Here is a 13,144-nt window from a genome sequence, read left to right on the forward strand (position 1 = left end):
GCCTTTCTTACATCTGAATTACTGGTAGGGCACAATCTATGCTGTTTCCGATAACAGAAGGGATAGGGATGGGGATAGAATTGTCCAAAACTGGCTGTAGATCATGGCTTGGCCGGCCTTTCTTACATCTGAATTACTGGTAGGGCACAATCTATGCTGTTTCCGATAACAGAAGGAATAGGGATGGGGATAGAATTGTCCAAAACTGGCTGTAGATCATGGCTTGGCACTGCAGATGAAAGAGGTGGCTACTGAGAAAACTGCCCTGAACAATTCCCTTCCCAGGGCCCTTCTCCACCCCTGATTTATCTTTTTGTGTTTGAAGAACCCTAAATACATAACATTTATTTCATTGTATTATAATAGTCATCCCTATCCAATTGCTAAGTTTATTTCTCCCTTTATTTTCAACACCTAATACCAATCTGGCAGAGAACAGATGCTCAGCAAGTATTTGTTGAATTGAAGTATTTAATTGAATATTACAATAAGATTCAGAGAAAATTTTAAAAACATATTTAGTTTTTCATTTATTGTTCAAGTCCTAGACAAATCTGGCTAATTAGAGACCTTCTTCTCCCCTCCAGGCATGCCCTGAAGGCATTTCTAACATATTAAATTTCAGAAGTCATCTTCCCTCATGATGTAAACTTGCAAGATCTGAACTCATGACCTTGGATCACTGTTCTTTCCTTTGAATGATCTCTTCTTTGAGTTAAACTGCACAACTCCCCAATTAAAATGCAAATACTGGGTGGTAGGGGGTGAAGAGAATCTTTTGTCAATCATTGAAACGAGTGTGAATCATTACTAAGACCAATTGGGAGAGTCTGGTATAGAGAAGCAAAGGGAATTGGCACAGAACCGGTTAGTACAGATGGAAGTGGCAGATAGTGGGGCTGGGAGAATCATGGAAAGTCAGGAATTTCCAGAAAGGTTGCAAGAGCATTCATTGTGAAGGTGGTGAGTAAAAGATAGTGAGATAAAAAGAGAAAAATAGAACAAAAGGACAAGTAAGTGTAGTTGCAACTGTTTTATCATTTCATATAGTGGCTCTGATGATTGCTGAATGTTTGTTACTTCACCTGTAAAATACATACAGAAATCTTATCTTCACTTTCACTGTTATAATAACCCTGGCAAGAGCCACTATTGTCACTTGCCTAGATTGTTGCAGTAGCTTTCTAAGGTCTCCCTATTTCCCTTCTCACCCTCTTACAGTCTATTCTTAACATAGCAGCAAGATAGAAAGATCATGTCACTTATCTGTTTAAAACCCTCCAGTGGCTTCCTGTCTCACTCAAGGTAAAAGTCAAAGACTAAGGAGTAGCCTACAAGACTCCACAGGGTCTGGCTACCAGAGTTCTATCTCCCTCTGACAACCTCAGTCCTGTCATTCTCTCCACTGTCCCCACACTGACTCCAAGTCTGTTCTTTACGCTTATCAAGCACACCCTGGCCTCAGGGCTTTTTTCTCACTGTAGTCTCTTAAGGAGCATCGCCTCCTTGAATGTTACTTTCTCAAACAAAACCTCTGCTAACCACTCAACATAAACTGTGACCCCATCTCCTCCCTATTCTCCTTACCCAGCTTTTCTTTTCTCCTCCACATTGCTTAGGACCTTCTGACACACAAGATAGTTTACAAGTTTGGGAGGTTTGTTGTTGACTGTTTCTCTTTCACCCTAAAACATAAACTTTCCTTGAGCAGGCATTTTTGAATGTTTTATTTGTTGCAATATCTTCACACAGCTTTGAAAATCACATATTAGGTACTCAATACATATTTATTGACCAAATAATTTGTTTGAACCCAGATTAACTATTTTAGCTCATGGAGACATGTTCCATATTGCTCATTTCCCCAAATTAGATGTGGTTCTGCTGAAATGGGGGATGTAACATACAGACTACTGCCACCAAGTTTCTTTCCAGTGTGATGTATTTGGAAATATTTTGATACCTTAAAGGAATGATAATTTTCTAAATAAAACACATTATAAAGGCTCAATGAAATATCAAAAATCTCCCAACTGATCCCCAAACAAGCTATGTGTCAAAATAGCTTTAAGGCCAGGGCAGGCTCATCACTGGAGGCCCTCATTGGAATTGATCTTTACTCCATCTTCAGTGACTAGCAGACTATATAAGGTTTTAAGGTAATGGTTACTCCAATTTCTATATGGAACACCATGATAACTCAGTAGGAGAAAAAATTAAATTCTTTTACAAATAAAGGCAAAATATATTGGGAACCCAAGCACAACCCCTTGGGTGAATTTTGTGATATCCAGTCTTAAAAATGTCTCAGACAATATAGATACTGATCAAAGAGTATCCTGAGCAACATTCAAAGAGTTGGCCATCCTGTCTAGGGCCACGATTATAATGCAAAATAATATTATAAAACTACATCTGAAATTAACATACCATATCCGTTATATCACACTAATGCAGATTCAAAACCTTAAGATTCTATCTCTGAAAAAGAAACATCAAACATCCTTTATATCTGAATTTAGCACAGCATACTCTAGCTGTTCCATTTTATTTTAGCATCAAAAGACAGCAGGGCCCAGACTTTGAAGAAATATCCTTCAAGCATTCATGTTTTAATTTGTTTTAATTTGATGTCTGTCTGTGTTCTAGGACCCCTATCCTTTCGGGATCTATGAGTAAGTGAAGGTGATCTAAATCTGAAGCTTTTGACTTCGTAAAGAGCCCTTTGCTCAGATTAGCACCACGCCAAAAGGAGCAAGACAAGAAATGACTCATGAAAGCCTACATGATCTTTAATATGACAAAGCCTTTCTCTATTTCCTGCTGTCATTCCATAAAATAACCTTATCAATTTAAACAAAACTAACCCAATGTCAAAAGNATACCAACTCCTGGCTAATGCCATCCATGGCTCACATACTCCAAAGCCAGCTGCCTCAAGGCGCCAGCCACCCAGGAACTGCTTCAAATGTGGTCAACTGGGCCACTGGGCATGGACCTGTCATAACCCCAGGCCTCCTCCCGGGCCCTGTCCTCACTACAAACAGCCAGGTCACTGGGGAATTGACTGTTCCACTCACAGGAGAGGGAGGGCCCCAGTCCCCAACCCACAGCCTTTGGCTTCATGGCCATCCCTACCAGAGCTGCTTCGCTTCACCCAGGAGGAGGACTGACAATGCCCAGGGCCCAAGACCCTCATGGAGATCACCATGTGTGAGCCCAGGGTAATTCGCCTCATAGCAGGTAAGCCAATCTCTTTTGTCATTGTTACAGGGGTCACTTACTCTACCCTTCCTGAATATGCAGGACTAACAACCCCATGCTCTATCACAATAGTAGGGGTCATGGGCTCAGAGTACTGTCCATGGATCACTCAACCCCTTTTCTGCACCATACATCACACCCAATTCACACACAAAGTTTTAATAATGCCTCAATGCCCAACCCCCTTACTGGGATGGGACATTCTTTTCAAATTCGAAGCTATCCTTACCCTAGATACTTTAACTCCAGCTACAGTACTCCTGTTACAGGCCAACTCCAGACCTGGCCCCTGAGGCTTACACCTTCCCCTCCCCATTGGACAAGGTTAATCCCGCAGTATGGGACACTTCTTCTCCCTCCATTGCTATGTACCATTCCCCTATCCTTGTTAAGTTGTGGAACCCCTCTTTGCTCTCTAATGTTCCACAGTACCCCATTGTTAACAAACACCTAATAGACTTAAAAACCGTCATACACAAACTCCCTTCTTCTCATATCTCACAGCTTACCTGCTCACCTTTCAATACACCCATCCTTCTGGTTATAAAGCCTAACAGCTCATACCGTTTAGTACAGGACTGATCCTGACATGCGCTGTTCCCAACAACTTACTTGGACAGTTTTGACCCAAGGATTTCAGTATAGCCCCTGCTTCTTTGGCTGGGCCTTAGCTCAAGACTTATCTGAACTCCCCCCAACCTCCCTGACATGCGCTGTTCCCAACAACTTACTTGGACAGTTTTGACCCAAGGATTTCGGTATAGCCCCTGCTTCTTTGGCTGGGCCTTAGCTCAAGACTTATCTGAACTCCCCCCAACCTCTAACACTTTAATACAATATGTGGATGACCTCCTCCTTTGTAGCCCCTCCTATGAGGATTCACAGATCCACACTGTTGCTCTCCTTAATTTCCTGGCCTCCAGGGGATAGTGAGTGTCCCCCAGCAAGGCCCAAATTTCTTCCCCTTCAGTAATCAATTTGGGAGTCCACCTCACGCCCCCAACACCAGAGAAATAGCGGTGGATCACAAGAGTTTAATTTCTGAACTCCCTACTCCTATCATAAAGGGTGAAATCCTTTCTTTCTTGGGCTTACAGAGTATCTTTGCCTATGGATTCCTAACTTTGGCATGCTAGCAAAACCACTTTGTAAGACAGCCAAAGGGGATCCTGTCATACCTTTAAATCCCACCAAGCCCATTCATTCTCCCTGCCAGCGATTAAAAGCCACTCTCCTTGCAGCCCCAGCTCTATCCCTCTGGAATCTATCTCATCCTTTTACCCTATACATCACTGAAACCCAAGGATTGGCAGTCAGTGTTTTGGGGCAAGAGTCAGGAGATATTTTTCTCCCCAGTTGCATACTTCTCTAAACAACTAGACACCACAGCCTGGGGATGGGCCCCTGTTTACGGATCTTGGTGGCAGCTGCCCTTTTACCACAAGAAAGCTCTAAACTAACCTTTGGACGACAGTCATTTGATCCCCCCATCATCTTCAAGACTTCTCAGCCATAAGGCCAAGTCAATTGTCCCCCCTTCCTGCCTACAACTTATCCACTTTACCTTCATTGAAAATTCCCAGTTCTCCTTTAAACTTTGCCCTCCCTTAAATCCAGCCACTCTCATCGCCAAACACTCACAACCCTTAGAACATAATTGCAAGGAGGCTTTAGACCTCTTTCTCAGCCCCTTTCACTCACTCACTTACAAGCTGCCCCCTGCAAGGCCACAGGCCACAGCCCCTTTGATCTTATGTATGGTAGACCCTTCACTCTCACACCTCTCTCTTCCAGCTCATCAAATTTAGGTCAGTATCTCCCTACTCTTTTGTTCATTAGGGATCTTCTTAGGGAAGGAACAGGCCAAACTTCTATTACTTCATCCTTTCCCTACCACCCCCTCAGACTTTAAATGAGCCTGGGACAGCAAGTGCATATTAAAACCCAAATCCCAAAGCCCCTCTCACCACGCTGGGAAAGGCCTTATACAGTGATTCTCACCACCCTCATTGCAGTAAAAGTACTAGGAAAGGCCTCTTGGTATCACTTATCCTTGGTAAAACTAGCACCTGAGAATTTACCCAAAGAATCTGTTAACACCAAGCCAGAGGGGTCCCTCTGCTCAACCCCCAACCCAACATCTCCTTATACTTCATCCATTTCAGGACCCACAAAACTGAAAATCTCCAGGACCTCTGCTCTTCCCCCAATCCCCGAGGAAGGATGATCTTTCCTGCAGCAATTATCCTCTCACTCTCACAGGCCCACTTCACATCCTTCACACAAAAGCTGCTCCAAGACTGGTCCCGACCGGCTATCATGGGCTTACCATCATGGGACATGATAAGTATATGCCACCCCATGTCCCTAACCTTTATTATACTATCTGTTCTAGTACTTGCTACAGGATTGGCTAGTGCTGCCCCAAAAGAGTGTAACATTAGAGGAAGATTTCTCCTGGCACTCCTTTACCTCCTATCAGTAGGATGCTTCTTAGCAATTTCACTGTGGCCCTTTAAATTATTTTGGCTCCCTAGCCCTTCTCATTCTTGCCATGTTTTTCCTATCTCAATGCTCCCCCTTAACTAGAACATGGAGGTTCCAGGTCCACAGGGATGATGCAGTCCCCAACGAATCAGACTGGTCCCCGAGTGACTCATCTGTCTTCCACTTCGCAAGAAACTTTTTGTGGTCGCCCCCCTCCCTGTCGATGCAGCCCACAATGTTTCCACAAATGTCTCTTCACTTTCCTCTAATCTCACCTCAGTGGGGACTGTCAGCATTATGTAGGGCCTGCCCACACTCTGTCTTACTAACACCACCAAACGCTACCACTCACTTACCCCCTCCTCACCCATGCCCTAAAACCAAAATGTATTTCCTTTGCAAAACTAGGTTATCCTGTTGCCTGCCCCCAACTCGATTTCTTGCATATTCATTTGGCTCGTCCAACATCACCATCCAGACAGATGGAGGGATGGAGACAGGACTGGGACTAACTTTGCCCCCCCCCCCATGCTCAGGAAGTGCCCCTGCTTCCATAGGGCACTAATTGTACCTTTTTAAATTGGGGCAGGGATCCTTCCTGCAACTGGGACTGGCATAGCAGGCCTTGCAACATCCAGAAAGTTAGTTTGCTTGGGATCAGTAAGTCCATCAGCCCTCCCTGCCTCCCTACTCACTTCCCTCCTTCTTTCCTTCCTTTTCATTTTTCTCACTCTGCGAGCACTTGTTGAGGAACGGTTACGTGCCTGTCATTATGCGAGGCAAAGCCAACCTACTGAAGGAAAGGCCACAGGATTTCCATCTGGATAAAATACACTTAATTCACTGGAGAACTTTGAGGGAGTAAATAACCATATGGAGGAAGGAGAACTAGTTGATAAAATGTGTTTTAAATTTCTGAATTCTCCGACAGTGTCCTATATCAAAGGCACTTAAAGTTTGGTCATTCCAGCCCGGGGGGGGTATTTTCTGTCTTGAGCTGAAGAGTGACTCAGTGATAAGAAATGAAGGGAAGAAATGTCTGGTTCCTGGTCTTTCTGAAAGAGTGTCTTTAATAGGATTCCATGGGACCTGCAGCTGGGACTGGTTCTCTGTATGTCTGTACACATTGTACACAGGACTAGACAGACATATGGCACAGCACCTCTCGGCCTCAGTTTCCCAAGTGCTAAAGTAAGCAGGTTGTGTAACAAAAGGACAAGTAAGTGTAGTTGCAACTGTTTTATCATTTCATATAGTGGCTCTGATGATTGCTGAATGTTTGTTACTTCACCTGTAAAATACATACAGAAATCTTATCTTCACTTTCACTGTTATAATAACCCTGGCAAGAGCCACTATTGTCACTTGCCTAGATTGTTGCAGTAGCTTTCTAAGGTCTCCCTATTTCCCTTCTCACCCTCTTACAGTCTATTCTTAACATAGCAGCAAGATAGAAAGATCATGTCACTTATCTGTTTAAAACCCTCCAGTGGCTTCCTGTCTCACTCAAGGTAAAAGTCAAAGACTAAGGAGTAGCCTACAAGACTCCACAGGGTCTGGCTACCAGAGTTCTATCTCCCTCTGACAACCTCAGTCCTGTCATTCTCTCCACTGTCCCCACACTGACTCCAAGTCTGTTCTTTACGCTTATCAAGCACACCCTGGCCTCAGGGCTTTTTTCTCACTGTAGTCTCTTAAGGAGCATCGCCTCCTTGAATGTTACTTTCTCAAACAAAACCTCTGCTAACCACTCAACATAAACTGTGACCCCATCTCCTCCCTATTCTCCTTACCCAGCTTTTCTTTTCTCCTCCACATTGCTTAGGACCTTCTGACACACAAGATAGTTTACAAGTTTGGGAGGTTTGTTGTTGACTGTTTCTCTTTCACCCTAAAACATAAACTTTCCTTGAGCAGGCATTTTTGAATGTTTTATTTGTTGCAATATCTTCACACAGCTTTGAAAATCACATATTAGGTACTCAATACATATTTATTGACCAAATAATTTGTTTGAACCCAGATTAACTATTTTAGCTCATGGAGACATGTTCCATATTGCTCATTTCCCCAAATTAGATGTGGTTCTGCTGAAATGGAGGATGTAACATACAGACTACTGCCACCAAGTTTCTTTCCAGTGTGATGTATTTGGAAATATTTTGATACCTTAAAGGAATGATAATTTTCTAAATAAAACACATTATAAAGGCTCAATGAAATATCAAAAATCTCCCAACTGATCCCCAAACAAGCTATGTGTCAAAATAGCTTTAAGGCCAGGGCAGGCTCATCACTGGAGGCCCTCATTGGAATTGATCTTTACTCCATCTTCAGTGACTAGCAGACTATATAAGGTTTTAAGGTAATGGTTACTCCAATTTCTATATGGAACACCATGATAACTCAGTAGGAGAAAAAATTAAATTCTTTTACAAATAAAGGCAAAATATATTGGGAACCCAAGCACAACCCCTTGGGTGAATTTTGTGATATCCAGTCTTAAAAATGTCTCAGACAATATAGATACTGATCAAAGAGTATCCTGAGCAACATTCAAAGAGTTGGCCATCCTGTCTAGGGCCACGATTATAATGCAAAATAATATTATAAAACTACATCTGAAATTAACATACCATATCCGTTATATCACACTAATGCAGATTCAAAACCTTAAGATTCTATCTCTGAAAAAGAAACATCAAACATCCTTTATATCTGAATTTAGCACAGCATACTCTAGCTGTTCCATTTTATTTTAGCATCAAAAGACAGCAGGGCCCAGACTTTGAAGAAATATCCTTCAAGCATTCATGTTTTAATTTGTTTTAATTTGATGTCTGTCTGTGTTCTAGGACCCCTATCCTTTCGGGATCTATGAGTAAGTGAAGGTGATCTAAATCTGAAGCTTTTGACTTCGTAAAGAGCCCTTTGCTCAGATTAGCACCACGCCAAAAGGAGCAAGACAAGAAATGACTCATGAAAGCCTACATGATCTTTAATATGACAAAGCCTTTCTCTATTTCCTGCTGTCATTCCATAAAATAACCTTATCAATTTAAACAAAACTAACCCAATGTCAAAAGTAATTGGGTAAAATTTATCTATCTCAGCATAAATTTTAATGAATTTTTTATACTCGTTACAATTCCTGAAAGTAATAGTTTGCAGTAAAAAAAGCAGGATGATTTTTTAATTTTACCTGAAGAGATATTATAGCAAGAAGCAAGAAAGAAATAAATATGAAATGGAACAGCATGTATCAGAGAGGAACTATTTTTGCAGAAGTCATAAATTTTACCCATGGTACGAAACTTTTTTTTCTGTCCAAAGGAATAGATTAATACTTTTACTAGGTAAATTATAATCATTCTTCTTATTTCATGTTCATAAAATTTATTGTGTGTTTCTATAAGCTTGAAATGACTCAGAAATAAAGAAAATACAACAGGAAAAAAAAACAAATGTTAAAAATTCTTCAATGTTGGGAGCAGGAAGGGAGCCAGGGAAAAATAAGTCTTCAAAAAATAGGCCTTTAATTTATCAAAATCCTTTCTGGGCTCACCCTTTTCCAGGTCCAAAATATGAACAAAACACTGTCAACCACAAATAGAAACACTTTGAAGAAGCTGCTGGAGTAAAATCACTTTTCAAAATGGTAATGAATAGTTCAAGTGTATGGCAGCATAGTTTAAGAAATGATTGTTAATAAATTTAGGAAACAGTAAGGATTAGGTCGCCAGGGGTTTTTTTCAATACACCACAAATGAATTTCATAATCACACATATGTATTGAAAAGATAAGAACCAGGTCATTTTACTTCAAATAAATAGGAATTTTAAATTTAGAGTCATAGGAAAAGTTAAATTTTCTTCACTTCATTTGCTTTGAAAGTTTCAAACACAAAAACTTAATAATTTCTACATATAAATTTTTAAAATGACTCAAATGCCAAATAAATTGAGAATCTGGTCATTATCCCATAATAATGAATTCCTTCATGAGAATTATAAACTCAGGCTAAATTGATAATTAATATGAGTTATTACTTTATAGCAATAAATCACAGTAATAAAGAACATAGCTTTAATAATTCGAAGATTTAAATTAATATAACTGTCAGCTCTATACTAGATATGTGACCTAGATAAGTTATTTACTAAACTTCAGTTTCTAGGTGTACAAAATAAAATAATAATATTACCAACTTCATATGGTTATAAAAATTAACTGATATAATCTATTTCAATTAATTTTTCACTATTTTGTATAACTACTAGCTCAGCTCTTGACTTGCAAAAACCATTAGTATCTGTAACTATCGTTATCATTATTATTATTACTATTCGATTACAAGGCCAATATTCTTATGTCTCCACATATAGTCTTCTGGGATCCTCTTCTGTATATTTGGTCAGGTTGTATTTCATTTCTGAAATGCCAGCTCCTTTCCTCTTCATTAAGCTAAATCCTAAACATTTCTGACAAGCCTGACATTTATAATTTCCCTCACTAACCACAACTCATAATAATCTTGCTGTTACATTAAACTCAATCAGCAATATCTTATTTATAATCCAAGTTACACAATGTTCATTTTTCTTTTACTGTTTTCTAGACATATTGAAGATTTTAAAACTCTATATAGCTTCTCAGCATTATATATTTCTTCCTGCTGCATAAAATTGAATTTTTTTAAGACAAAGAATTATCTCTTACTTCTCTTTAAAAAATAAAAAAACACAGACTTCAAAGAAAGCTAGTGTCATAGTAGGCATACAGTGAGTGTTTAATACATGCTTCTTAAGTTGAATTGTATTGCAGCATCACTAACAAGATAATGCGGGTCGCTTTATCTCTCTAACCTTACAATCATCATCCAAAATGTAACAAGAGTTAAACACACTCTCCATGATACTTTGGAGTTCTAAAACTATATTATTTCAATGCATTGAGCTGAAAATTCTCACTCTCTCCTAATGCAGGCACTTTCATAATTTTATTTTATGTATGTAACAACTATCAAATTCTGGGTGTCTAAGATCCACATTCTGAATTAGCTGGAAGCTGCAAGCCTTAGAGTTGCTTTCCACCAACAGAACTGAACTATGGTGTCACTCCTTCAAATGTTTTCCTTCTCATTCTCAGTGTAAAATAAATGCTGTTTTCACATACTTGCTCAATGGGTTGCTTCAGAGCATTTAAAAACCAACATTCCTCTTCTCACTTCTATTTCCTTACGTCCATCTTGTCTACCCTTTCTATATTTCATAATTGCTAAATATTTACTGTTTATAATAAATTGAATAATTTTCGCATATAATGGAATTTTTAATTTCCTTTTGCACTATATGTATACAGCTAAATCCATATTTAGCCTTTGGTATGGGGAGTGATCGAGCAATCAACCTGGTAGAAGGAGAAAAAATTAATAATTGTAAATGAATATGGGCAAGGGAAATAGTTTTCCAACTGGCTTGGCCATATTATATACCCAGATCTAAGATAATATTGCATTTAATACTAAAAAAATAAGCACGTAAATAAAAAAAAAAAGAAAGACGCAACAGTTACAATAATTCGTTAAACTTTAAAAAGAAGAGAACAGAATGGAGGCCACCAGAGGTGGGAAAGGGAAAGGAGGAGGGGTGGTTAGCCCTTGCTCTCGTGGTAAAAGGCCACAAAATATGATTACATGATAAATAAAAAAAAAAAAGAAAGATGCAACAGTTACAATAATTCGTTAAACTTTAAAAAGAAGAGAACAGAATGGAGGCCACCAGTGGTGGGAAAGGAAAAGGAGGAGGGGTGGTTAGCCCTTGCTCTCGTGGTAAAAGGCCACAAAATATGATTACATGGTGTAATGTTGAATATACTAATTATCCTGATTTGAGCATCATATATCGCACACAGGTATTGATATTTAATGCTGTACACCACACATATGTACAATTATATTTCAATAAATAAAATTTTAAAAACTAATCCTGTCTACCATTCTGTCAGTACAGGATATTTTGATGGAAAATAGAGTCCTTCTTATTAAGTAATCAGAAATGCATCATATTTCCAAATTTTAATGAGATCCTTTCGATTCTGTCATTGGGAATAATGGTATAATTCATATTATGTCTGAAAATAATGACCTTTGAGTCATAAATATGAAGAAGTTACCTTAGCAGGAGGATTTGCAAAAACAAAAGGTTTTATGGAAATGTGTAATTTTAGACATTATAATTCATCTCCACATTCAAACATACCAAATTCTAACCCTGTCTTGTACTTTCTCTACCTCTTTGTAGGAGCATAAATGAATAGCATAATTATTCATATTTCCCCTGCAAAAAAAGAGATTTTTCCATATTTCAAAATAAGCATGCACCATGCAACGTGCAGAAAATACCTTGGGTTTGTTATTTTCAGGGCCTGTTGACATGGAAAATGCACAAGGTGAAATCGGCTCCTTGGTTCTTGTTAGAGAGATGGGAAGTGATGGGGTCGAAACAGGTGACCTGTGGCTGGTTATTGTGCTTTCAGATTTCCCAAGTCTTGGAGGCAAAGTACCACTGCCACAGCTTGGGTGCAGTGCTGAGGGACTGAGCAGGAGCTCCTGGGTGTGCAGATTAGCACGAGGGAGAGAAGAGGACCTCAAGCTGGGAAGAGAGGCAGAGCTAGCACTGGAGATAGGGGGTGAAGGAACAGCTGGAGGCTTCAGTCCCTGGCCAGATAGTTGAGATGATGCTCCTTTGGATCTGTTTATCAGGTTTGAAAGAGCTGGGGAAGGATGGAAACATTTCTCTGGAGAGGACAGCGTGGCTCTTTGATTAATAGAAGGAGATACAGAAGATAGTACAGGGGAGGCTAAGGTAGAAAGGTGTGTGTAAATATTCCTGGGCTTTTCTGGACCCCTGAGGTCACCATCCTGTTTGGCCTTTGAAGAAGAGAGAGCAAAGCTTGGTGGAACAGGAGGAAGACCTGCAGAACTCGATGTGCTGGTTTGTAGCAAGGAGAGTGTTGTACTATTGCTCTTCAAAGAAGTGGGTGATGCTGTTTTCTCTGCACTCGAAGAAACAAGGCTGCTACTAACATGTTTTGTAGAAGAGAGGGAGGGCACCTGAGAAAGGGGAGCCGACTTGGTGAAAATGGGTAGGTGAAAGGATCGCTGGGTCAGCTCAGAGACTTGGTGCTCTCCCTGATCTGGAGATCCAGCTGTCAGGGAGCAACTTGAGAGAGATTTTTTAGGCATGGGTGGGGTTTGCTTTACTTTTTGATCTAGGGTGAGCGTGGAAGAGGCCGGGGAGTTGAGAGAGAGGGTGGGACAGGATGCAGGAGAAAAAGGTCTTTGATGAGAAGGGTTTGACTTGAGAATAGCCGTGAGAAGAGAAAGCCTAG

The 13,144-nt window shown here is 40.1% G+C and overlaps 1 protein-coding gene across 1 annotated transcript in view; it reads right to left on the reverse strand.

Annotated features, from left to right (window-relative positions):
* LOC103608766 (flocculation protein FLO11-like) overlaps positions 1–13,144 on the reverse strand; it is a gene marked incomplete at its 5' end in the record, with an annotated part of 52,946 nt that overhangs the window by 38,663 nt on the left and 1,139 nt on the right. Inside the window, one exon of the mRNA XM_008593162.1 lies at positions 12,156–13,140. Coding sequence (XP_008591384.1) covers positions 12,156–13,140 — 985 coding nt within the window. The remainder of the gene's footprint in view (positions 1–12,155; positions 13,141–13,144) is intronic.

This window comes from Galeopterus variegatus, unplaced genomic scaffold, assembly GCF_000696425.1.
Source record: "Galeopterus variegatus unplaced genomic scaffold, G_variegatus-3.0.2 Scaffold8801, whole genome shotgun sequence".
Classification (NCBI taxonomy): Eukaryota; Metazoa; Chordata; class Mammalia; order Dermoptera; family Cynocephalidae; genus Galeopterus; species Galeopterus variegatus.